The 27,712-nt window shown below is 36.5% G+C and overlaps 1 protein-coding gene across 1 annotated transcript; it reads left to right on the top strand.

The window, feature by feature from the left end:
- Positions 1-301: 301 nt before the first annotated feature.
- On the top strand, positions 302-27,712 carry prpf6 (PRP6 pre-mRNA processing factor 6 homolog (S. cerevisiae)). The gene is made up of 21 exons (XM_051096859.1): positions 302-535; positions 1,360-1,522; positions 1,753-1,871; positions 1,951-2,029; positions 2,645-2,821; positions 2,986-3,126; positions 3,213-3,307; positions 4,589-4,745; positions 7,817-7,979; positions 12,577-12,695; positions 12,800-13,018; positions 13,264-13,386; positions 15,605-15,726; positions 16,026-16,164; positions 19,096-19,215; positions 21,048-21,224; positions 21,356-21,489; positions 24,182-24,273; positions 24,361-24,475; positions 24,608-24,734; positions 27,175-27,712. The coding sequence occupies exons 1-21, from the start codon at positions 345-347 to the stop codon at positions 27,325-27,327; spliced, it is 2,925 nt and encodes a 974-aa protein (XP_050952816.1). The 5' UTR covers positions 302-344; the 3' UTR covers positions 27,328-27,712.

Genomic DNA, 27,712 nt, shown 5'->3' on the forward strand with positions numbered 1-27,712 from the left:
AAATTAAAACAATGCTTTTTTACTCTTTCGTGATTCTTTGATTATTTGATTCTACAGTAAATTTGAAATCGAGTAAGTTACACATGCTTTAAGATAAAGTCCACCAAAATACACAATATTTCTAGGTATTTTTTTCGTGTCATGTCATCCTATTTCTGGGTATGACAGAAACAGTCAACAACAAAAGCACAAAGAGCAGGTGAATTTAGGTCAAGCTACTTCACACCGCCCGTCCTGTGAGAGCGCTATAGGACCGCGAACAGATTTTAAAAGCAGACTTTTATGTCACAGGAAGCGCGACTGTTGTTGTTCCGGAAGTGAAGCGTGTTGTCGGCAGCGCAACGATGGCGAGCGCTACAGCGAAACAACCCGCGAAATCTGCAAGCAAAGCCCAGTCCGGAGGGGCTGGCGGGGCCGCAGGTGGAGCACCGGCAATGCCGCTCGCGTCTCCGCTCATGGGGGGCTTGAATAAGAAGAAGAAGCCGTTTCTCGGCATGCCTGCGCCGCTGGGTTACGTGCCCGGTCTGGGTAGAGGGTGAGAGACCAATATATACATACAATAATTATGACAGTCCAAAGAGTGTGAGACGCCTCATTCACTGCATAAATTAATAATTATAATAGCACTTTCTGATTTTCAGACAGCTATATCAAGTTATAAACGCAGTGCTGTTTGTTGTGATGTCTCGTTAATACGTAATTTGTTTTTATTGATGTTGTTGTAATGTTACGTATTGTGTTGTGCTGTGTTAATGTGCTATTTTAAGATGTATTATAATATGTTATGATGCTTTGCGTTGTTCTATGTTATAAGATCTCTTGTAATTTCACACTACTTTGAAACTTAGGCTCTCTTATGCTCACCATGGCTGCATTTATTTGGTCAAAAGTATAGTAAAAGCAGTAATATTGTGAAATAATTCTACAATATAAAATAATTGCTTCATATTTTAATGCTTATTAAAATGTAATTTATTCCTGCGATGCAAAGCTGAATTTTCAGCAGCCATTACACCAGTATTTTCAACAATAATTATAAGAAATGTTTCTTGTGCATCAAATCAGCATATTATAATGATTTCTAAAGAATTATGTGACAATGTAAGCTTGAGTCATGATGCTGAAAATTCAGCTTTGCGTCACAGGAATGAATTACATTTTAAAACATATTCAAATAAAGAAGCAGTTATGTCAAATTGTAATATTTCACAATACTCTAGCCTTTGTGAGCATAAGAGCCTTATTTCAATTACATTAAATATGTAAAAAAAAATCATAATTAGTCCAAAATTTTCACAGGTATTACATGTTGTAATATTTTATGATATACACTGAACGGTGATGTATTGTGCTCCTCAGTGCCACGGGTTTCACCACGCGATCTGATATCGGTCCCGCTCGTGATGCAAACGACCCAGTGGACGATCGGCACGCACCCCCTGGGAAGAGGACGGTGGGCGATCAGATGAAGAAAAACCAAGACGATGATGACGAGGATCTGAATGACACCAACTACGATGAGGTACACCTGCAGTTTATCATGAATTGTGTTGACCCCCGTGTAATTGCATGCAAAAAAATGCAATAGAATATGCAAAATTATGTTTAATAAATATTAAGATTCATTGATACCACATGTGTCTGACTGTGAAAGGAAAAGCACTTAATTTGTATTTAACTTCATTGGTATATTTGTAAGATATGACACTAGTTTGTACTATTAGTCTGAATCTGTTTCTCTTTATACTTTAGTTCAACGGCTATGCAGGCAGTCTGTTCTCTAGTGGGCCGTATGAGAAAGACGATGAGGAGGCGGACGCCATCTACGCTGCACTGGATAAGCGCATGGATGAAAGGCGCAAAGAAAGAAGGTGTGCAGACTTTCTTTTCTCATCTACACTTGTTTGTTTTTGTATGATGTCTCTTATCTCATTTTGATCGTGTCTTTAGGGAGCTGAGAGAGAAAGAAGAGATCGAGAAATACCGTATGGAGCGGCCCAAAATTCAGCAACAGTTCTCAGACCTAAAGGTTTGTGTGTAACCTAGTGTCCAAAATTGTGTAAATTTTTTTTTTTTTTTACTTATGCACTACTGTTCAAAATTTGGGGGTTAGAAAGATTTATTTTTTGAAAGAAAATATGCTTTTATTCAGGAAAGATGCATTTAATTGATCAACAGTGACAATTAAGAAATTTATATTATGTTACAAAAGATTTGTGTTTCAAATAAATGCTTTCTTTGTGAACTTTTTTTTTATCAAGCAATCCTGTAAAAAAAAATCATAGTTTACACAAAAATATAAAGCAGCAAAAATGTTTTTGACATTTTTGATAATAATAGATGATTCTTGAGCAGCAAATCAGCATATTAGAATGATTTCTGAAGGATCACGTGAAACTGAGGAGTGGAGTAATGATGCTGAAAATTTACCTTTAATCAATTAAATAAATTACATTTTGAAATATATTCAAATAGAAAACAGTTCTTCTAATTTGTAATAATATTTGACAGTATTATTGTTTTTACTGCATTTTTGCTCAAATTCTTGTAGACTTTGTGAGCAGAAGAGACATTTCTCAAACCCCAAAGTTTTGAACAGTAGTGTAGATGCTAACAATAATGTTGTATTATTTCTGCCTTCCAGAGGAAGTTAGCTGAGGTTACAGAGGATGAATGGTTGAGTATTCCTGAGGTTGGCGATGCCAGGAACAAACGTCAGAGGAATCCCCGCCATGAGAAGCTCACACCAGTGCCGGACAGCTTCTTTGCCAAGCACCTTCAGACTGGAGATAACCACACTTCTGTTGACCCTTTGCAAGGGGTGAGTAACATCTCGTCAGCTTTCGCAGTGCATCATTATCTGTCAGGAAAATATGAATATAATCAGAGCACAATGCATTGCATCGCAGGATCCTGTGCACTTTAATGTTTAATTGCAAAATACAAAGCAATGCAATTTCTAATTGAGCCTGTTTCCTTTTTCAGCAATTTGGTGGGCTAACGACACCTTTTCCGGGGGGCCTGAACACACCCTACCCCGGTGGCATGACGCCGGGTGCTGGAGAGCTGGACATGAGGAAAATTGGACAGGCCAGAAACACTCTGATGGACATGAGGCTCAGTCAGGTGACACACCACAGCATTTTAATTGCGAACTTAATTACCTTAAAGAAATCCAAAAGTTTCTGCAGTGTTTTTGTTGGTGTCTACAGGTGTCTGACTCTGTGAGTGGACAGACAGTTGTTGATCCTAAAGGTTATCTCACTGATCTCAACTCTATGATCCCCACACATGGAGGAGACATCAGGTACTGAGTGTTTTACCTAGGGCTGGGTGATAATTCGATAACGATAATTATCACGCCATAATTTTCCTCGATAAAACGATATGAAGAGTTCGATAAACGTATACTATAATTTTTATGTGCCAAAAGTGGAACGAAACAGCACGACTCATTTGAATTGCGCCACACAGACCGTTTGTCCGCTTGGACCAAAGTTCAAATTGCCACGCTGCGCGAGCACGCTAGAGAAAAAGCATTTATTATCTCGATGCGGCGTGGACGCGCCTGGAATGCGCATTAACAATAATAGCGCAGCTGCCACGCGCCGACATTTGAAATAACGAACTTGAGCGAGCAAAAGAAGATATGTGAATGGCTCCATGACGCGAGCACTAAACAGCGCTGTGAGATCCAGTGTGAAACACTTGAATTCAGCATGAACACATGGCTGTGATTCAAACTAGTTTAAAGCTGTGTGCAACGAGACATTCAGAAGGCTTTTCAGTCTACACATTGCCATCATTTACCATGAATTTACTGTAGTAATACTCACTGCACCATGGTATTGTGGCAGCAATGTGGGATATTCACATTTTTTACAGGAATAATGGTATATAATTATAGTATGTATTTGTGATTAAGCATGTGTGCATTTATACTGAATGTTATTAGACTACCGTTTTTCATACAAATAGGCTACCTATAAAACCATGTAGTTATATTTTTACCATGGTATTGAGGTACCATTATGTGTGGTTTTAACTGTGTTTATCATGATTTAAAATGTATGCTTGCTACTATGGGAGACCAATGCTTAATTAAAAAAAAAAAAACTGGGTCAGAATAAATTTAACCATGTAAAACTGAAGTTGCTACAATTTTTACTAATGTTACTGATTGATAATGAACAAAAACGTACCTCTGAATCCTCAAGCTACTATCAAATGTGCATTTCTAAGAGACAAAAAAGTGATATTATTATTATTATTATTATTATTATTATTATTATTATTATTATTATTATCATTATCAGACAACCCAAACCTGTTTCTTGATTTGAAACAATATAACTCATTAGCACATGCAGAAATTATTTTTTCTGTTTAGATATTTATTTTAAGGAAAATTAATGATCTGGTTTCTACAACTTTCACTTTATAGTGATAATTCTCAATATCGACTGATATGAAAAAATTGTCGTGATAATTTTTTGCCCATATCGCCCAGCCCTAGTTTTACCATTATGAGCTCTATATCTGGACTGTTTGTGTTGCATTTTTTTAATGTCATTCTGTATGTGTGCAGTGATATTAAGAAGGCTCGTCTCCTACTGAAGTCAGTGAGAGAAACAAACCCTCACCACCCACCCGCATGGATTGCTTCTGCTCGTCTGGAGGAGGTGACTGGAAAGCTGCAGGTGGCCAGAAACCTGATCATGAAAGGCACTGAGATGTGTCCAAAGGTGAAGTGCAAAAAGAGTGAGGAAAGATTATGTACTAGGGATGTGACTGTACTTGTATTCATACCGAAAATTTTCAGTACGAGCCTTTAGGTTCAGTATGCATGTGTACCAAACAAGTACAGCATTTTTTCCCCCAGGAAATTCAAACAATAATGCGTTTTGACAGTCTTTGATGTGGTGTGACAGATCGCCGTATAAACATCTCGGAAAGCTGCTTCTGGGATGGTTCAGAAACGTGCTGGTTTAAACATAAGCATTGACTAGAGTGGATGCGATCAGCTCCGGTGGCCGTGTCAGTTCTGTCAACTCTTCTTAGACTTGCGCAGTATAAATGAGGTCTGTTCAAATGGCAGCGTGCGAGCGAACGTGATCATTCCTTCCTCAGTACTACTAGTATTCACAAAAATCAATCAACATCTCACACCACATGTAATCGCTCAATCAGTGTTTCAACCGTGGAAAGACGTCAACAAAACAGCATGGAAAAAAAAACATCAGGTATCATTTCGTTTACCTCAGGCAAGTCATCAGTGTCCACAGCTTGTTTGTTCACTAGAGAAATGAAGTCTAGAGAAGAGCATTTCGCAAAATATTATACTAAGTACTCATTATATTGTACATATTGTACTCTACCTGTTAGTCTTAATTAATGTATGTTTAAATTAATCTGTTAGAAAACATGTTATGACAGCCACTGTGAAACGGAATATGTTTTAAGAAATAGAATTTTTATAATTTATATGTTTAATTTCAAAAAGTAATGGTAATTAAATTTAAGTTTGGGTTAAGGCTCCCTATGGTTTAAAGCATAAGCTGAAGTAGATTTTTATCACATAAAAGAGCATTTTAATTATAATTGAATGTATTTAAAGAAAGAGCAACTTGTTCAGTAAACCACTATTTATTTAAAATAGTGGCGTACCGAAATCATACTGAACCGTGAAGAGGTACGAACTGAACCATCATATTTGTGTACCGTTACACCCCTACTATGTACAAATAAATTATGGCCCTGATATATTTAAGGTAAAGTTCATTATTCACTTAGTGGTAAACAGAAGTTTGAAATTTCTTAGCAGTGGTTCACTGTTAGTGAACATCCCTATATTCACTACCAGTTAAATGTTTTTGAACAGTAAGATTTTTAATGTTTTTAAAGAAATGCACCAAGCCTGCATTTATTTGATCCAAAGTACAGCAAAAACAGTAAAATCTTGAAGTATTTTACTATTTGAAATAGCTGTTTTCTATTTGAACATATTTTAAAATGTAATTTGTTCCTGTGATTTCAAAGCTGAATTTTTAGCATCATTACTCCAGTCACATGATCCTTCAGAAATCATTCTAATATTACGATTTACTGCTCAAAACATTATTATTATTATTATTATTATTATTATTATTATTATTATTTAGTTGAAAACAGCCGAGTAGAATTTTCAGGTTTCTTTGAATAGAAAGTTCAGAAGAACAGCATTAATCTGAAATATAAATATTTTAGCATTATAATTGTCTTTATCATCACTTTTGATCAGTTTAAAACATCCTTGCTAAATAAAAGTATTAATTTCTATAATTTCTTTCCCCCAAAAAAATTATACTGACTCCAAACTTTTGAATGGTATAGTGTATAATGTTACAAAAGCTTTTTATTTCAGATACATTTTGATTTTTTTAGATCTATTTATTCATCAAAGAATCCTGTAAAATGTACTCAACTGTTGTAAATATTGATAATAGTGATTAAAAAGTGTTTCTTAAACAGCAAATCAACATATTAGAATGATCATGTGACACTGAAGACTGGAGTAATGATGCTGAAAATGTATCTTTACATCACAAAAAAAAAAAACATTTAAAATATATTAAAATAGAAAGCAGTTATTATAAATATTTTCACAATATTACTGCTTTAGCTGTATTTTGGATCAAATAAATGCAACAAAAAAAATCTTACTGTTCAAAAACTTTTGACTGGTACTCTACATACTCTGCTGAGAGTGTGTAAATGTTGTAAGCTTTCCTCTCAGTAACAAAGAAACATATGTTCCAAACCCATAAGACCTTTGTTCATCTTTGGAACACAAATTAAGATATTTTTGATGAAATCCAGGAGCTTTTCAGACATCTTATGGGTTTAGAATGACATGAGAGTGAGTAATTAATGATAGAATTTAAAGTAAAAAGACAGTCCCTTTAAAGTAAGAAGAAATACTTTTTGTTTGTTTGACTATGTCCAGTAGGGGGCAGTATGTGTATGAGCCATTGAAGTTTTACAGCTTTAGGAATACTGCCAGTGTTGACAGGTTGTCATAGCAATACATTTACGACCTGCAAAAACCCACTTCCCAAAATGCTGTAAATATACTTCAATAACAACATGTCATGGTGAATGAATTAAGCCTGGTTTATGTAAGCTGTGTCAGTCAATTTATTAGTGCTGACTTTGGACTCTGAGAGAAAGAACTGGAAATGAAAACAGTGAGCGGAAACAATGTCAGGCCCTTTTGCTCCCAGTGTGTGCACAGCTTCATTAAGTGTTGGGAAATTTCGGCAGGCTCATTAATCAAAGTTCAGCTTCGCAGTTCAGCAGAAGAACAGTGACACACTGGCTGCGCCTCAAAGCCTAGTGAGCTGCCCACTTAGACAGGATGTTTGGGCGTGATCAGTACATTCAGTCATCCAACGCCTGTGACAAACTAAAATGCTGCTTTGGCAGCTGATTCTATAAATCATTGAGCATTCATTTTTAATAATTCACCAGCCAATTTTCAGTTATTCCCTACATGTTAACTATTGCGCATGGCTCCACACACAATTCAAAATCTAGTCACCACTTGGCAGTCATTTAGGACTTATTTGCAAGCTTTGGTGTCCAATTCATGTAAAAATGAACCAGTTCTTTTTGAGTCAGTCAAACTGCCTCATTGACTGATGATTTAGTGTTTTGCATAGTTTACTCTGCTGAAGATGTTATCTGTTCTGAGTAACTGTGTTTAAGAGTGTTTATGTGTCTGTATTATCTTCATAGAGCCATTGTGTTTATAATCTGTGCTGTTTTGTCTGTTCAGAGTGAGGATGTTTGGCTAGAAGCCGCCCGGCTCCAGCCTGGAGATACGGCGAAGGCTGTAGTTGCCCAGGCGGTGCGTCACCTCCCTCAGTCTGTGCGCATCTATATCAGAGCCGCGGAGCTAGAGACGGACATCAGGGCCAAGAAACGAGTGCTCAGGAAAGGTCAGTGCCTGTCTGTGTCTTTGTCTGTTTCTCTTCCGCCAAACCTCTTTAGGTTTCTCTTTCCACTGTCGCCTGCTTTTTTTCTGCCTGCATACCTGTGTGACAGAGACAGATGAATTGCTAGTTATGTATGAATACTCTATCAGTCTCAGCTTGTTAAAACCTCCTGAATTTCTCCTTGTAATAAAGTATGTCTTTAAAAAGGTTGGCGGTTCTACTATATCAATGTCTCTGCCTTAATTAGCTTGTTAACTCTATAAAGTAATGTGCTTTAAGCGAAATAATTAAGTTGATGTTAAAAATCTGGTGATTTTTAGTAACAGTTTGATTATTATTAATGATGTGATTTCTAAAAAGTGTTTGCACAGCTGTGGTTTTTGCATTTCCTGAAAGTTTGAGAAAGTTGAGGAAACTGATATTCGATGGGTTTTTTTATATTACTGCCTGAAAGTGGAATTTACAAGCAGAACTAGCTGTAGTCAACTGCTGTATTGCTGCTTGTCCTCACTGTACTGTCAGAGAGTGAATTAGCGTTTTCTTTAAGCCTGTCTGCAGTTTTTGTTCAAACTGATTATATATAACATGCATAAGCATTTATTAGACTGAAACCTCATTTATGAGGTTTATCATTTGATACAACTTTTTAGGGGTTCATATGCATAGCGCTAAAACCTTATTGTAATTGCTAGAATGGTCACGGATCAGCAATTTCTAAGTAAAAGTCGTATACGTCTGCACCATAAGTCGTACAGACTTGAAACTTGGAGGGGTGGTAGTACTCACACCGCTGACAACGTGACCAAGGCTTGCCTCATTCGGCCTGACTGGACGCTGCAACGATCAAAAGTACAAAATCGCTCATAACTCCTAGACCGTCAGTCGTAGGTTTAAGTGCCTAACATAGTTTGCCTAACATGGACTCATTGGCTCACGCCGGACAAAATGCATGCTGTGATCCTGGGGAAATTTTTGGGTATTTCACATTTTTTGAAAAAACTGTTGTTGCGAACTATTCCTAGGTTTTTCGCTCAATCTGGAAAAAAACACTGCAGTACAATTCACTGGACTCTCTAGGCCAATAATTATCAAAAAATGTTTACATTTGCCCTTTGGGAAGCTATAATCAGGTAATTTAGAAAATGGTCCTGTCCAAATTTACCCAAAATCCTCTAAAGCCTGAAGTAAAAAAGCTTTCAGAGAGAACGTTTCAGCTGAACGTGTCCCTGGTAAGTGGCAAACCTGGTCACCCTTTTCTATGATAAATTACCTGGATTGCCAAAAATGATTTTAGTTCAGTTTATTCATTTATAAAGCACATTTAAAAACAACAGGTGTTGAAACCAAAGTGCTGTACAACAAATACAACTTCACTTATTGCTGAAAAAGCCTCTTTAAAAATACGAGAAGGCAAAACATCAAAGTGACCTTTTAATTATTAATTTAGGTGGGTACAGCCTTGTTAAATGATATGTAATATTATTAGTCTTTTTCCATATATGCTTAAATGCCTTAAGGACTTGATCCCCGGTGTAATTGCTGCTTGCAGCTTATTAGGGCCCGAGCACTGCAGTGCGAGGACCCTATTGGAATTGCTCCGTTTATTATGTCATTTATTTTTTTGAACTCTAAAGTTGTTTAAATCTTACTTTTTACAGTCGTTTTACAGTTTAGGATGTTACCGTAGACATTGTAGGGTTGGGCGATATGACCACAATCTCATCCCATTTAATCCCACCGGTCACAATTGTGACCAGTGTTAGTCAAGTTACTTCCAAAATGTAATACATTATATATTACTAGTTACTGTCTTTTAAAAGTAATTAGTTACATTACAATATTACTTTCTCTGAATTGTAATGTGTTACACTACTTTTAAGTTACTTTTGAGTTACTTTCACCAAAATTTCCAAAGAAGTATGACTAGGCATTATAAAATACCAAAATGTAGTTTATTGCTGCTCATTATAGTGCAGGGTAATAAAGTAGGTCAATATAGCATAAAATTATAAAATCATATTTAGATACTTAGTCTACATATTTAGTCTACATTAACACTACTTGTAGTTTAGGTTAAACACAAATAAGCACAAAATTATTACATTTATAAATAACGCCGGTAAATAAAGTGAATTTTTATAATGTTCAACAGGGGCGATTCTAGGATTTTCATTTTAGAGGGGCTCAGCCCCCAATGAGGGTATAATAACAAAAATTAAATTAATAAATAAATAAAATAAAATAAAAAAATTGACTAATAGGGGTGGTATGCTATGCTTATTGCAATATTCCACTATATTGTATAGATAGGTATAACATTTGATTACTGAATAAGCCAAATACAAGTCTTTCTGATCTCACACACACGTTTACTGTACAAATACAAAATTTTACTGTTTGCATTTCTAGTACAAGCCTCTTTCCTTAGCTGAAGTGTGCAAACCTCTTTGCCACATGCACTAGAAACAATTGAAAGTTAAATTTTCAAATGAAAATGGCAACAGGATCGTTTTATAAAGTATGCGTTAATGTGCGTCATTTTAGCTGGAGGAAACTGTGGTGTGATGAGGGGTGAATACAGCGGAAAACTTAGGCTACAGTAGATGCGTCATATTCTGAGTTTGCATTTCACTGTTTTTATACTGAATCTGTTTTATGTGAGTGAGATGAATTAATGCATGTTCACATTTAGTCTAGAATATAGTAACATTATGTTTACTCCCAGTTTCCCGACAGGAGACTTATCAATCAATAAATGGGGAAAAAAGTAACTGGCGTTACTTATTTGAAAAAGTAACTCAGATATTTTCTTAGAAACTCAGAAGTGATGCGTTACTTTACTAGTTACTTGAAAAAAGTAATATTATTACGTAACTTACATTACTTGTAATGTGTTACCCCCAACACTGATTGTGACTGTAAAAAAGGTTTTCATTTATAAAGTTCTGAAAACCTTACTGACTGATGTTTTAGGTGCACTTCCTGCAAATATGGAAAAAATAAAGCGTCACAATTAAATCTGTGCAGTTTCACATAAGTGCAAATTGTCACATAACCGGAGCAGTTTATATTCTGTTTGCACCTTGAGAAGATGACTGCGTCAAAGCTCCAAAAGAAAGGCTAATAAAGTATGTTAACATGAAGAAATGTAAACTTTCGGTACTCATTATCTTTCGGGTGTCTAGTATCAATATATGAATTCACATATCTTCAGTTTTGTTGAGTGTGGTCATAGAATAAGTAAACATGTTGATGGTCACAATAGTGACCGGTGGTAACTTAGGTATATAATAAAAATCCAGTTGCAGTTGTTAGTGAAAATTACACAAAAATTTTGCAATGACAAAATATTGCACTAATTTACAAATTCAGATGTTACAAAAAATGCCAAATATTGATGTTGTAATGCTGGTAGCACTAATATTAAAATTTGATGTTATATTTTACAAAAAAGTAACAATGTTGATGGCTGTATAGTTTTTTTTTTTTTTTTTTTTTTCTTTTATCTTGGTGTTCCTATCAAAGTTTTTTTTTTTATACATAATAGTAAACCTAGAAGGTAATCAAAGAGTTTAAAATAGCTGGGCTAAGATATATAACAATTTTTATGACTGCAGAAATGTTAATTCAATACACACATTATCCCACCGGGATAATGTTAAAAACCATTTATAATTATTGATTGTTTCAAAGGGTTACTAATGACACATCATTTAGATATTTTCATGTCTAGGAAAAAAATTGGGATTAAACGGGTTAAATCACGACACAAGTAATTATATTTCATGGTAACAGTATATATCACAATATAGTTGTTTATGCTTTAAATAAGGTCTTGACGATATCATCAGTGTCAGTATTACAAAAAATTAATACTAGCCTAAATTTAAACAAATAAATAAATCAAGCTCACCAAAGACAAGTAAACAGTCAACGATTAATTGAGAAACTAATTACAATCAATAGGACAAAAAAAACTACAGTAGAACAAATAAATAAGAAATGCTACATGCATTGCAGGTAATCAAATGTATAAAAACATATTCTGCATATTCTTCACTGTGTAAATTTAGATCATTAGATGATTTAGTCAAGAGCAACGAGAGACTTTCTCTCTTTTGTTGTTTGATTTAATGTGAATGACAGACAGCAAAAATTTTAGGCTACTGTCACTTTAAGAGCTGCCTGAATCTAATATACTGTTACACATGTGTTTTCTTTCACAGCTGTTTGCTTTCACTTAAGACCTAAGTTACTGTGCATACTTGCAAGGACGGGCATTTTGACACATGCGAGTGTGTGTATTTAACCGTTCAAAGAACACCCAAAAAATGGCAAAAATAACTCTGTTCAATACTCCCACGCTCTTTGAGCACTGTCTTCATGTGCGCGTGCCTTTTTGACAATGCTCAGAAACAGTCTCTTAACCACGTTACATGAACGTGTTTAACTCTTTATATTTGTAAAAAAAAAAAAAAAAAGTTAGTTATTTAGAGAGATTGTGCGAATGATCCCCAATATGAGCAATATGAGGCTTGATACTTTTTGTTTAATCATTAAATAACCCTTCTCTCTATACTGCCTTTTGTCCAATATCCAGCTCTGGAGAATGTGTCGAAGTCAGTGCGTTTGTGGAAGATAGCTGTTGAGCTGGAGGAGCCGGAGGACGCAAGGATTATGTTGAGCCGAGCAGTAGAATGCTGTCCTACCAGTGTTGAGGTACACAAACACACACGCAAACATTCTTAATCAGCCAGAACCACAAACCTCTTCACGGGCCATAAATCAGACTGCTCTAACAGTGTTGTCCTTGTCTTCCGTAGCTCTGGCTGGCTCTGGCCCGATTAGAAACGTATGAGAATGCCCGTCGTGTTCTAAACAAAGCCCGTGAAAACATTCCCACTGACCGGCATATCTGGATCACAGCTGCCAAGCTGGAGGAGGCCAACGGCAACACACAGATGGTGGAGAAGATCATCGACAGAGCCATTACCTCCCTGAGGGCCAACGGCGTGGAGATAAACCGTGAACAATGGATTCAGGTCTAACACACTATATATTGTTTAAGAGCTCAGATGGCTCAAATGGTTTCAAATCTTTTTCTTTTTTTTTTAATTAGAGTTATGCGCAGAGGATGTTTGGTTTACGGAATGAAAAAATGTGATGTATGCGAAGACAGATTTTAGTCTTTACGTGATTAGATTTCTCAGTTAAGCTGCATTGCCGGATATATGAGAGGCGATGTTAAATCTGGATTGTGTTTGTTTAAACCTGATGTCTGTTTCAGGATGCAGAGGAGTGTGATAAGGCTGGCAGCGTGGCCACATGTCAAGCTGTGATCAGAGCTGTGATTGGGATTGGCATTGAAGAGGAGGACTGCAAACACACATGGATGGAGGACGCAGACAGTGTAAACATCCTCTCACCTTTATGCACCCACAGTCTGTTTTCATTCAGTACCACGTGTTTGTTTATTACAGACATTTCTGAGCATTTATTTATGATAATAACACGATGTATTAGAAGATTTAAAGGGCTTGTTCACCCAAAAATGAATATCTGCTGTTAAAGGAGAAGTCCACTTCCATAACAAAGATTCACATGTAATGTACTCCAAGTACACTGTCATCCAAGATGTCCATGTCTTTCTTTCTTCAGTCGAAAAGAAATAGTTTTTTGAGAAAAACATTTCAGCATTTTTCTCCATATAATGGACTGATATGATGCCCTGATTTTGAACTTCCAAAATACAGTTTAAATGCGGTTTTAAACGATCCCAGATGTGGTCGCAAATGAGTCCAGCCGAGGAAGAAGGGTCTTATCTAGCGAAACGATCAGTTATTTTCATTAAAAAAGTGCAATTTAAATACTTTTTAATCTCAAACGCTCATCTTGTCTTGCTCTGCCTGAACTCTGTGTATTCTGGTTCAAGACAGTTAGGGTATGACGAAAAACTCTGATCATATTTTCTCTTTCAACTTCAAAAATCATTTCAAAATCATCCTACATCATTGCAAAAGTACCGACCCAGTCTTTGCAAAGTGAACATGCAAAGAAGATCAAACACCCTTAACAAAAAAGGTAAAACGGCGATATAGGATGATTTTGAAGTTGAGGGAGAACATGAGATGGGAGTTTTCCGACATACACTAACTGTCATGAACCGGAACAAAAACAGTCCAGGCAGAGTAAGACAAGACAAGTGTTTGGCATTAGAAAGTATATAAATTGTATTTTTTTTTTTTAAATGAAAATAACCAATCATTTTGATAGATAAGACCCTTCTTCCTCAGCTGGGATCGTTTACAGCCGGATTTGTGATCGTTTAAAGCCACATTTAAACTGCATTATGGAAGTTCAAAATCGGGGCACCATATCAGTCCATTATATGGAGAAAAATGCTGAAATGTTTTCCTCAAAAAATATAATTTCTTTACGACTGCAGAAAGAAAGACATGGACATCTTGGATGACAGTGTACTTGGAATACATTACATGTGAATCTTTGTTTTGGAAGTGGACTTCCCCTTTAAACACAAAGATGTTTTGAAGGATGGTGACCAGGCTGTTGCTGGAAGCCATGTTTTTCCGTTCTTTCTCTGCTTGTTTTGTGTTCAGCAGAAGAAAGAAACTCATACAAGTTTGGAACAGTTTGTGGGATGAGTAAATGATGCCATTTTTTGACTTTTTTGGGTGAACTATCCCTTTAATGATTTTTATTTTGTTTTAATGCTATATTACATAGATGTGTATGTGTATAGCGCAGCAGCCCCAAAGGGATTTTTAGCAATGGCTTAAAAACCTGTAAAGACAGATGTACTTTGAACTTTTTTTTTTTTTTTTAAATCATGTCTAACATCTGAATTTGTGTTGAAAACTACAATGGCCATGATTTTGTAACAGAACTTTTTGTCTGACTTTCAAATACTGCTTTGCTTAAAATTTTAAAGTTTAAAGTTTTAAAGTTGTGATTCACCTTGTAGCTAGACAGTTTAGTTCATGGCTTATAAAGCCATGGCTTTAAAGGAAAAGTTCACTTCCAGAACAAAAATTTACAGATAATTTAATCACCCCCTTGTCAACCAGGATGTTCATGTCTTTCTTTCTTCAGTCGTAAAGAAACATTTGAGAAAAACATTTCAGGATTTCTCTCCATATAGTGGACGTCTATGGTGCCCCCGAGTTTGAACTTCCAAAATGCAGTTTAAATGCAGCTTCACAGGGCTCTAATTGGTCCCAGCCAAGGAAAAAGGGTGTTATCTAGCAAAAAATACAATTTATATACTTTTTAACCAAAAAGGCTTGTTTTATCCAGCTCTGCGTGAACTGTGTATTCCGGGTCAGTACAGTTAGGGTTTGTCGAAAAACTCCCATCTTGTTTTCTTCTCCAACTTCAAAATCGTCCTACGTTGCTGTTTTAACTTTTTTTTGTAAAAGCCGTTTGATCTTCTTTGCATGTTCACTTAGTAAACACTGGGTCAGTACTTCTGCAGTGATGTAGGATGATTTTGAAGTTGGAGGAGAAAATAAGATGAGAGTTTTTCGGCAAACCCTAACTGTACTGAAAATATAGGCTCTAATGTACTCTGTTTCCATGATATCTGCTGCTGATTGTTTGTTTTGTTGTAGTGTGTGGCTCATGGAGCTCTAGAGTGTGCGCGGGCCATCTACGCTCATGCGCTCCAGGTCTTTCCCAGCAAGAAGAGTGTCTGGTTGAGAGCCGCTTACTTTGAGAAGAGCCATGGTACACGGTGAGAAATATTCACTAACTGCCTAGACACTGCTGAAGAGAATTTAAATCAGCATTCATTGGCTCTGTCTGAAAGTTTGCAGGCAATTTATAAAGGCAGGACAACAACAAGGCCTATTTGAGCTTGCCCACTTAAATTCATTCTAGATCATTAGACTTTAGCGTTATTGAAGCCTTTCTGAAACCAGTGTCCTTTAGAGGCACCTTCATACATTTAAACACTTGTATATAATCTAATTATTTGAATATATATTACACAGTTATTGACAATGTGTATATTTTGATCTATCTCTCTTTCAGAGAGTCATTGGAGGCTCTGTTACAGCGGGCCGTGGCTCACTGTCCTAAGGCTGAGGTGTTATGGCTTATGGGTGCTAAATCAAAATGGTTGGCGGGAGACGTTCCTGCAGCCAGAAGTATCCTGGCTTTGGCTTTCCAGGTGAGTGCGGCCCTGTGTCCCCGTCAGCTCTTCAAGCCCCATGACTACATTATTAGCAGCAGGCATCATTATTAATGACATCATAGCATTGTAATGTTGAAGCAACAGCATAAGATATATTTCTTTGTACTGGATATTTACAAAAGTAATTCACAAAAGACCTGTACAGCATAGTGGTAAATAGTGGTAGGCTTCATACTTGAATCTCTCTTTTTTTTATTGAAGTTTATTAGCAGTTCAAGCGCATAATACTGAAACCCTTTTGTAATTGTTAAATTGTCCAAAAATCAGCATTGCCCCCTATAAGTGATCAGGCAGACCAAACTGTAAGTCGTAAGGACATGAAACTTGGAGGGATAGTAGTACCGCCTGTAACATCACCCCAGTTGACTTCACAGGGACGCTACAGCGATCAAAAGCACAAAATCGAAAAGTCCTAAACCGTTAGCTGCAGACTCAAAGACCAACTTTCGTGAACTAGTCCTAGGTTTTTTTACCCGATCAAAACCAAACAAGCGCAGAAAGAATTTCTGGAGATTGAATTTTAGTGTTTATCAAAAAATATTGAACTGTCAACTCACGGTCGCGACGGGACGGCAAAATGTTCATAAGGGGCGGAGCCGATTTTACTAAAACAGGTTCAACTCTTGAACGGAAAGAGATGTTTTTTCCAAACTCAGAACACATTGTAAGAGCTCAGTATAAGGTCACAAAAAAAAAAAAAAAAAAAAAACAACAAGAAGTTTGCACAACAAGACACACCCGTTTGCAACATCAAGCTGCAAAACAAGCTTTTTGTGCAGCTAAAAATAGCTGAAAGTGGATGAGACCGGAAGCCAGACACAAAAAATTTACAAATGGCTGCACCTACTCTTAATGGGAAAAATAAAGTGGTTAAGTCTGTAGGTATGTTTAAAAGAAATTAGCCACTAAGCACATCATGGTTGCAGAAAATCTGAGAGAGATAGCCTTTACGGCTATAGAATTACACAGATACAGTACAAAATAGTTAGATTTAAAAAAGATTATAGATTATATTAATTGGGTGTCATTTTCAAAATGTTCTCCGCATATTACAAGAGCTTGTCACTCAGTGATAAGCACTGTTATTCAACAAAATTGATGTTAGTTTGTGGGATAGTCTTACAGATTCGAAACCGGGATTACCTTTTTTTTGGTGGGCGGAGCCTATCTGGGGACAGAAAATGATGGTAAATTTGATTTTATATTTCAAAATTCTGACTTTATTTTCGCAATTCTGAGATTATCTCACAATTCTAAAAAGGAAAAACAACTCTTCATTCTCTCTTTTCCCCTCTTTTCCCCAGTTTATATCCCACACTTCTGGCTTCTAACTCACTATTTTTGAGTTAAATTGGGGTTATGAAGTCCGAATTAGGAGATATAAACTTGCATTTGCAAGGGAAAAAAAAGTCAGAATTGTGAGATAAATAAATGTTATGTAAAAGGTTTAAATCATATTTCATGCTTTAACTGTAGGGCTAATACAATATGCCCCCTATGAACAGCATATGTGAATATTATGTTGATCTATTGTTTAAATCCAGTTTATAGAGTAATCATAGCAGTTTTCATCAATAGTATGTACGTTTAAACATCTGCATTTAGCTTCAAATGGCATCTTTGACGACAATGTTCTATAAAAATTATTTGCATTCCGATTTTGACATCAAAAGGTACAAAAATATTTTTTTTTCTGTTCCATGGATTTTACCTGATTACCTCCACTTGTTACCAGTGTTTTTCTGCAACCACTATGCGCACAGAGCTGCAAGTGACATAACTGTGGTACTCCAAATTGGTTTATAAATCCGAAACGAAAACTCAAAACTTAATGAAAGTAGGTGAGCATATGCAACAGATGATTTTACACAAGCATGCAAAGTTTTATGTGAATCTGAAATCGGTTGGCACTATAACAGTCATAAACATTAAAAATCGTCATATTTCTATGGTAAATTACTTGGATTTGCCAAAAATGTTTTTTAGTCATTGATTTAGTTTAAATGCCTTAAAACGCTTTAACCCCAATAATTGCTGCGTGCAGCTATGTTTTTAAATGCACTTTTAATAGACAAAAACAAATAGTTCTATTACTGTTCAAAAATTTATGGTTGGTAAAATTATTTATTTATTTTAAGTCTCTTATGCTCGTCAAGGCTGCATTTATTTATTCAAAAATACCATGAATAAAGGAAAATTATGTAATATTATTGCAATTAAAAATAACAGTTTTCTTTTTAATATATTTTCAAAATTTAATTTATTCCTATGATGCAAAATTAAATTTTCAGCATCATTACTCCAGTCTTCAGTGTCACATGATCCTTCAGAAATCATTCTAATATGCGGATTTGTTGCTGAAGAAACATTACTAATTATCAATGATGAAAACAGTTGTGCTGCTTTGAATTTTTGTGAAAACCATATATATATTCAGGAAATGTTTAAAATGATGTGATGAATAGAAATTTCAAAAGAACAGCATTGATGTGAAATTAAAGTCTTTTGTAACAATACAGAGCTCTTTACTCTCACTTTTGAAAAATGTAATGCATCATTACTGAATTAAAATATGAATGTAAAAATTGTATGTATATGTAGGTAAATAGGTTTTCGCTTCACAATCAGTTTGGAAAAAAAAGGTGTGAAAAAAAAACAGCAAAAACTGTAGATTCAGTGTTGGACCTGACTGAAAGAACACCAAACTTGCAAGAATCGTATGCAAAACTTCAAAGTAAAGAAGCAGAACAATGGAAAAAGAAAAAAAAAAAAAAAGATCAGACTAAAAACTGCATATCTGTGCTCATTTCCTGAAACTAAGCAGCTTTTACTGTATCTAAGTGTTCACTGGGACGATGGCCAGTAAAAACTCATGCCGCCTCTTTCTGTCTTTCTCTTTTGTGTTAGGCTAACCCCAACAGTGAGGAGATCTGGCTGGCTGCCGTGAAGCTGGAATCGGAGAATAACGAGTACGAGAGGGCGCGCAGGCTGCTGGCCAAGGCCCGTAGCAGCGCCCCCACTGCCAGGGTGAGCGGCCCAATGTTCAGATCACCCCCTTGAGTGTCAAATACATGTAACCGCTGCTGTGTCATGCTGGGGACACCCATCTGCCGGGAACACATCGTTTCGCTTTTGCATGTTATGATTTCTCTTTTGTTTTGATAGCGAGAGATAAGTGATGAGATCAGTTGATGAAGGGTGAGTCACCCTCTTGAAGTGCTTGTGCAACAGGGTGTTGAATGTGACACTAGCACGAAGGCATGGCTAATCAAAGTCCTTTGCCGTTTTGCATGTATGCATATCGAGTTTGTGCATGAAAGCTAGGCTATGCACCTGTCAGCAGACTTGAGGTCAAATGCAAAGTTGAACTAATAATCCTTATTATATTTAATCAGTCCTCTGACAGATTAGGTAGCATGTCATATCAAGGGTTAAGTTAAATCATTGCTGAATGTGACTCGTTTACGTTTCAGTTAAACAAATAAAAGAAGTATTGGCTTAGGCACAGGCTGTTTTGAAGAATGTTATTATAATAAATCATCCAGGAAAAGGTTTATTGTTCAGAAACGTTGTGTAACAGAATTTCAAAAAGTACTTTCCTGCTTGAACCGCTGACTCTGCTTACCCCAAAGCATCAGACACACTTTTCCACTGAACTATTGCTTTAATAAAATGCCTAATTTAGTAATTCATGGCAAATATTTAAAGGTAATAATAGTATAATTGAGATACTATTATATTTTTAATGTATTTTTAATAGTGTTTAATTAAATATAATTAAAATGTATTTAAATCATTCTAAAATTCATTAAGCTTTTATTAATATTTTGAATTCATTTTTATTTTATGTTTTCAGTTATAGTAGGTCTATATTATTCATTTTTACTTAGTTTTAGTTCTTTTAATACAAAAGCTTAAACTAAATGAGAAATGTTCCCCGTGAAATAAAATAAGATTTTTATTTCACTTATTGTTTCACTTAAAGAAAGAATATTTTAATGGTTTTATTTCAGTTAAATATGATATTTATATAGTATATGTTATAATAATAATAATAATTATCATATTTGCTTTGAATTTAAATGCATTTAATTTTCCATGGAAATTTACTTACACGTTTTCGTTTAAAAACAACAACTATATAAGATTTCTGACTCTATTACTGCTTTACCCACTGACTCATTTTACCTCACACTCCAGGTAATATATAAAGTTAAGCATTGAGATGTGACTTTAACTTGTCCTTTCATATTGCGTCAAAGTATGAACGTATCTGCCTGTCAGTGAGACAGATGCACCTGCCTGTGCCAAAAGTTGACAGCAAAACTGTAAAAACTGTTTATGGATTCCAGGTGGTTAATTTTGCACACTATTGTTTTTACAAGATGTTGGCACCGAATTGTGGTCAGAGATTATGTCAAATGAGGTCTGTAAGCAGATATGCTTGCTCTTTACCCTATAAAAAGAGCGTGGGATTTTTGGGAGTAAATGGTGCAGATGGAAGGTGTTTGAATGGCCTCCTGCCTGGGCTTGTTTTACTCTTGGCTCCAGGAAAGAGTGTTAGCATCTAGACAAATATCACAGGATCAAATGTACCTCAAGCACTTGGCAGGATTCCTCATAAGTGATAATGTTATCAAAAAAAATACACACAATTATGTTTTTCCTGCATCTATGGAAACTAGCCATGTGAGCTTAATGCGGGAAGAAGATTATGAAAATTTCCCTGCATGTTTCTTTGCACATAATGACACCTTTATGCATTTTACACATAGTTAATAATCATGTACAGGAGGCTTTAAGGATTGTTAAAAGCATTATATGAGTTGTCATAACTGTTTTCTGTATGGCGTTTGCAGGTGTTTATGAAGTCGGTGAAGCTGGAGTGGGTGCTGGGGAATATTGAAGCGGCACAGGAGCTTTGTACGGAGGCCCTGAAGCACTATGAGGATTTCCCTAAACTTTGGATGATGAGAGGACAGATCGAGGAGCAGTCAGAGAACATCGATAAAGCACGAGACGCCTACAACCAGGGAGTACGTTTATGGGGCTCTAGAGAAAAGGCCTTACTATAATTTAACATTTTAGTGTGAAAAATGCCCAATCTGTGTGAAATGTGACCTTTGTAGTGTTCCTCTAATGCCTCCTCTCTGATGTGTCCGTCTAGCTGAAGAAGTGTCCTCATTCCATGTCATTATGGCTCCTTCTGTCTCGGCTGGAAGAGAGAGTCGGGCAGCTCACGCGCGCTCGAGCCATCTTGGAGAAAGCTCGCCTCAAGAATCCACAAACCCCTGAGATTTGGTAAGAAATCATGCTAAATGCACTGTTGTTATTGTTAAAAGCAAAAGCTATTTAGTTTAAATGTTTTATTATACCTAAACTTAAAAATTTAAAAATGTCCTTATGGCAGCTAACTGAAAGAAGTACTGAATTTATTCAAACTAAATGAAATAAAATAAAATACTATTATAGTATATAAATATTACAATAACATTAGTCAAATGTACTTATACCCTATACTAAAATATGACCAATGGTAATTTTTTAAATGTTTCTTTACAACAAAATTAATAGACAAGTGGCAAAATGATACAGTGTCCTATAACAATAGCTTAGCTAATGAATATTAATTAGGTAGCGTTGACGTTGGCACAGTATATTCCAGAAACATTCAGTCACGGAACTTAATTAATATTCATGAGCAAAGCGTTTCATTTGCCAACTTTCTAATAGCCGACATTTGTGTCATTTCTGCCACCAACTAATTAGTAATGTCTGCAATTTAGCAGATCACTTACAAGGATTAGATCACTTCCAAAATAAAAATTGATAATTTACTCAGCCCTTTGTGATCCAAGATGTTCTTGTCTTTCTATCTTCAGTCGCATAGAAATTAAGGTTTTTGAGGAAAACATTCCAGGACTTTTCTCCATATAGTGGACTTCAGTGAGGATCGATGTGTTGAAGGTTCAAATTGCAGTTTTTTTTAATGCAGCTTCGAAAGGGTCTGCATGATCTCAGCTGAAGAATAAAAGTCTTATCAAGTGAAATGATTGGCCATTTTTTTTAAACCAAATAAAATTGTATATACTTTTTAACCACAAATGCTCATCTTGCACTAGCTCTGCAATGCGCATCTATGTCTTCAGGCATTACGTAATCACGTTTGAAAGGTCACATGAGGTGAGCTCAAAAAAGTACGGTAGGGCAAAAAACTCCATCTCATTTTCTCCAACTTCAAAATCATCTGGCATTGTTGTTTTACCTTTTTTTGTAAAGGACGTTTGACTTTCTTTGCACGTTTGCTTTGTAAACACAGGGTTCGTATGGTCATGAAAAACCTGGAAAAGTCATGGAATTTTAAAACAGCAGTTGGCAGGCCTGGAAAAGTTTTGGGGAAAAAAAATCAACCCAGAAAGTTTTGTAAACTTTCCGGTTCGCGTCGGGTGGTTTTTTGTCTCCACATCGTGCATTTAAAATCCTTTAATGCACAGCAAACCGTTGATTATCCCTTAAATAAATCATCAGTTAAAAAATATATTGTTTGCACATACACTTTTTCAGTTTTATTAAGCCATACAGTACTCATGCGCTCCAAAGGCGGTTTTCTGTGCACTCACAGTCACATCCAAATTGTGTGTATGAGCAGCCTTGTGAGAACCAAATTAAGTTATTCTTCGCCGTTTGTTGTGCTTAAGTGGCCAAATACACAAAAATGATTCCTAAATGGCCGTCCTGCCGAGTATCCGTAAAAACAGTTGGTTTTGCCTTAAGTAAATGTAAACAGCTGAAAAAAACGCATGTGTATCAGTGCACTGGCTCTTGTGTCAGCAGTCTAATCAAGCGGTGCCATCTGTTAATGGTAATCAAAAAAAGACAGACAAAATCACTCACTGCTCTTGACTGAAAAACGTTTGTAACTTTAATGTTTTTAATTTACAGTTTATTCAATTTCTGTGTATTGCTAGACCTGTAAACTGTTCTCTGCATATCGCTGGCGCAGTCGCAGCTATTATTAAAACAAATAGAAGCAAACAAGTAGCATTAATAGTCATTCATTTTTAGTTAACTTGATACATTTTAACAGATTTTTATTCTTATTGTAAAATAATGGAACATTAGGTCATGAATATGGTCTCAAAAGTCATGAAAAAGTCTTGACTCATGGAAAAAGACTTTTACCATGAGAAAGGACATTTTTTGGTTAAAATGTGTACAAACACTGTAAACACTAGGTCGGTACTTCCGCTTACATCACATGTGACCTTTTTAACATGATTACATAATGCGTGAAGTCAAACTAGTGCAAGACAAGCATTTGTGGTTAAAAAGCATGTAATTTAAGAAAATGAACGTTTTACTAGATAAGACCCTTATTCCTCAGCTGGGATCATGTAGAGCCCTTTGAAGCTGCACTGAAACTGCAATTTGGACCTTCAACCTGTTGATCCCCATTGAAGTCCACTATATGGAGAAAAATCCTGGAATGTTTTCCTCAAAAACCTTCATTTATTTACGACTGAAGAAAGACATAAACATCTTAGATGACGGGGGAGAGCAAGTTATCAGTAATTTTTTATTATGGAAGTGAATTAACCTTTTAGGCTGAGTTTAAGTGCAGGGGTTTCCAGTTCTGCTCCTGGCGGGCCACTTTCTGGCAGAATTTGGCCCCAACCTCACTTAAACTCACCTGAACCAGCAAGTCTTCAGGATTATTAGAAACTTGTTTTAGAGCTAATCTCTGCTGGAATGTGCATGCCACTTAATTAATATTCATGAGCCCAGCCCTCATCACAGTAGCACGTGTAAATTCACCTCTGGGTGCTGTGTGATTGACTGCTCGGCATGAACTTGGATCCATCCAAGACTTAACGACAGAACTACGTGCGGTTGTTTTCATTTAATTACTTAATAGTCTAAATGTCATGACAAGATCTCGAAAATCTCACTAAAACACTAACTTTATATGCAATTATCTGAATTTCTCTGGCAGGCTGGAGTCTGTTCGACTCGAGTACAGAGCGGGATTGAAAAACATCGCCAACACACTCATGGCCAAAGCCCTTCAGGAGTGTCCTAACTCTGGTAAGCCATCACTTTCATCGACCCTGAACAGATCCGTCAGGAGCCACTGCACATTTTCACACCTCAACACTCACTTCTTCCCGTTAGGCATACTGTGGGCTGAAGCCGTGTTCTTGGAGGCCAGACCTCAGCGCAAGACCAAGAGTGTTGATGCTCTGAAGAAGTGTGAACATGATCCTCATGTACTGCTGGCGGTGGCCAAGTAAGACTCCTGCCCGGTCTCTTGCCAAAATTCTCCCTGCCTTAAATTCCAGTTTACCCACCCACATTCCTCCAAGAACTGTCTGATCTTTTTAGTTACATTTGTGCCATATCTGTGTTTCACTCTCTGCAGATTGTTCTGGAGTGAGAGAAAGATAACAAAGGCGAGAGAGTGGTTCCTGCGGACGGTAAAGATTGAACCAGACTTGGGAGACGCCTGGGCATTCTTCTACAAGTTTGAGCTTCAGCACGGGACAGAAGTAAGATGTTTTATTCTCAGATCATGCTGTTGTGATGCACTTGAGGGCATTTTTAGAGATTCAAGCACGTAGCGCCGAAACCCTATTGTAATTGTTCGAATGGTTACGGATCAGTGATCTCCACACAAAACTGATTGTGCAGACCAAACCGTAAGTCGTAGAGACTTAAAACTTGGAGGGATGGTAGTACTCACACCGCCTACAACAAGACCAAGGCTCGCCCCAGTCAGCCTGACAGAGGTGCTATAGCAATCAAAAGTACGTTTTTGCTCATAACTCCAAAACTGTCAGTCACAGGCTGGATTTTTTTTTAAAAACCTACCTTTGCAAACCGGTCCTAGGTTTTTGGCCAATCGGAACCAAACCAGTGCAGAAAGATTCTCTGGAGAGTATCAGTAATTATCAAAAAAGTTGAACTTTCGACTCACCGTGGCAAAGGGGCGTCAAAACTTTCGAAAAGGGCCAGGGCCACTTTTAGTAAAATGCCTATAACTCCTGAACAGAATGAAGTATCTTCACCAAACTCAGAACATCTATGTAAGAGCTCAATCTGAGACCACAGGCCACTTCAGAGCGCTATAAGAGAGGAAAAAAGAAAAAATGGCTATAACTACGCAATCCTTTGTCCTATCACCATGTAAATCGATATGCACAGTCGTGGTCCAAAGTGCCACCATTGTCTATGAGGACATTTGAGTATCTCAAAAAACATGGTCGCCATTGGCCAACGAAGTTTGAGTATCTATTAGACAAGGTTAACAGAGGCTGATCGGAACGAAACTCGTGGGCCTGTTTGACTCGTGACCCCACAGGTTTGTGAGAAATTTGAAAGAAATCATCCACTGGGGGGGGACAACTCATTCTGGACAACTTTGCCTCTAGAACCACTGCTGTCAATCAAATCGTTTGTTAAATAATTGAGAAGATGTAAAAAACATACTTTTGTCTACTAGTCCTAGGTTTTTTGCTCAGTCTGGGAAGAAAAACACTGCAATACAATTCTCTATAGGTCAGTAATTATCAAAAAATGTTGAAATATACCCTTTGGGAAGCTATAACAGGGTCGTTTAGAAAAGGGGCTTGTCCAAATTTACCTCAAATCCAATAAAGCCTAAAGGAAAAGTCAAAACTTCACAAAACCTGGTGAGCACATGAGACATCTGATTATAAACAAGCATGCAAAGTTTTAAGGAGATCTTGACCACAGCTGGCGCTATAACAGTCATAAACGTAAAAACAAAAAAAAACACATTTCAATGGCAAATTACCTGTATATGCCAAAAGTGCCTTTTTCGATCATTGGTTTTGGTTGGTTATAGGCTTTGTAAACAATGTTTTTTTTTTTCCATATTTGCTTAAATGCCTTAAAGCGCTTGAACCTGGTAATTACTGCTTGCAGCTGTATTATTATAATATTGTTTTTATGTAAAATATTATTGTTACTATTATTATTATTATTAATACTATTGTTGTTTAGTCTCATGACTGTGGTTTCAAGGGCTGTTTGTCTTCATGAATAAAAGATACAAGGGACTGTTTATGGAAACTCAACGTTTATGAGATGTTTTTGTGAATCATCATCACCATCAGTTCGTCCAGAAGACTACTTCTACTCTTCACTTTCACTGGCTTTTTCCCTCAGTTAGCTGCTTTTCTGATAGAAGTGTTTGGGTACTTTGGGTACCAGACAAGACCTCCTGTTAACAGGTTTTGGGTATTAGACTACTTTGCTGACAAGTTGATTTGTTACTAGACAAAACATTTTCTGGTGGGATCTGGTGTCCACGGCTGGATCTTAATTGTCTACGCATGGAGGCACAATCTAACAAACTCATACAATAGAACTCCTTATTCTGTTCAACTTTACCTCTAGAACCACTGCTGTCAATCAAATTGTTGTTAAATGATTGACAAGATGTAAAAAAAAAAAAGAAAAAAAAAACTCTGCAAACTAGGGTTTTTGCTCAATCTGGACAAAAACACTGCAGTACAATTCTCTGGACTCTCTAGGTCAATAATTATCAAAAAAAAAAAGTTCATTAATCCTTTGGGAGCACATGCGACAGGTGTTTCTAAACAAGCATGCAAAGTTTTAAGAAGATTGGACCACAGCTGGCACTATAACTGTCATAAACATAAAAAAAAAATACATATTTCTTAGGCAAATTAGCAGTATTTGCCAAAAATCTTTTTTTTTTTTTTTTTTTTTTTAATCAGTGATTTAGGTGGTTACTGGTATGCTAAACGTAATCTTTTTCCATATTTGCTTAAATGCCTTAAAGCACTTAAACCCCAGTAACTGCTGCTTGCAGCTGTTTTTAAAAAATTGTTTAGTGACTTTCTTTCGTGGAATCACAAAGGAGATCTTCTGAAGGATGTACTGCTTCCTGTTTTCCATCCTTGGCTGAATCTCCTAACTCTGGTGTTGTTCTGTCCTCAGGAGCAACAGCATGAGGTAAAGAAACGCTGTGAGAACGCAGAGCCACGGCACGGTGAGCTGTGGTGCGCTGAATCCAAACACATTCTCAACTGGCAGAAGAACATCGGAGAGATCCTGGTCCTCGTGGCTTCAAAGCTTAAAAACACCTTCTGAACTGTGGGACTAATAGCAGATTCACAAATCTGAGCATGTTTGGTTTAGCACGTGTGTTTGTTTTTAGAGAATCTGTGGACAAGATTTGTTTTTTGTTTTTTTTGTTTTTTTTTTTTTTTCTACAGCTATTTTTCCACTTTTAGTGTATTTGCCCCTTTGGAACAGTGGTGATTCAGGGCTGTTTTCATTACACATGCTGTTATGTTCAGAGTGCTGTAAAGTCTAGTCACACCCTGTGATATGAGTCTGTTTTGAATATTAATATCTGACACCCTCTTACTCTGCTTCGCATTATGCTAATGTGTAAATGTGCTGCTTATCAGAAAATAAATGAAGTCCAGTCTGTTTCAGATGCTCACGTGATACAGTGCTGGTGATTTTGGTA

This window comes from Labeo rohita, chromosome 23 (assembly GCF_022985175.1).
Source record: "Labeo rohita strain BAU-BD-2019 chromosome 23, IGBB_LRoh.1.0, whole genome shotgun sequence".
NCBI lineage: Eukaryota > Metazoa > Chordata > Actinopteri > Cypriniformes > Cyprinidae > Labeo > Labeo rohita.

Coding starts and splice junctions, on each gene's coding strand:
- prpf6 (XM_051096859.1), top strand. CDS start 345: ATGGCGAGCGCTACAGCGAAACAACCCGCGAAATCTGCAAGCAAAGCC. Junction 3,308..4,588: donor ACACATGGAGGAGACATCAG/GTACTGAGTGTT, acceptor GTATGTGTGCAG/TGATATTAAGAAGGCTCGTC. Junction 13,019..13,263: donor ACCGTGAACAATGGATTCAG/GTCTAACACACT, acceptor TGTCTGTTTCAG/GATGCAGAGGAGTGTGATAA.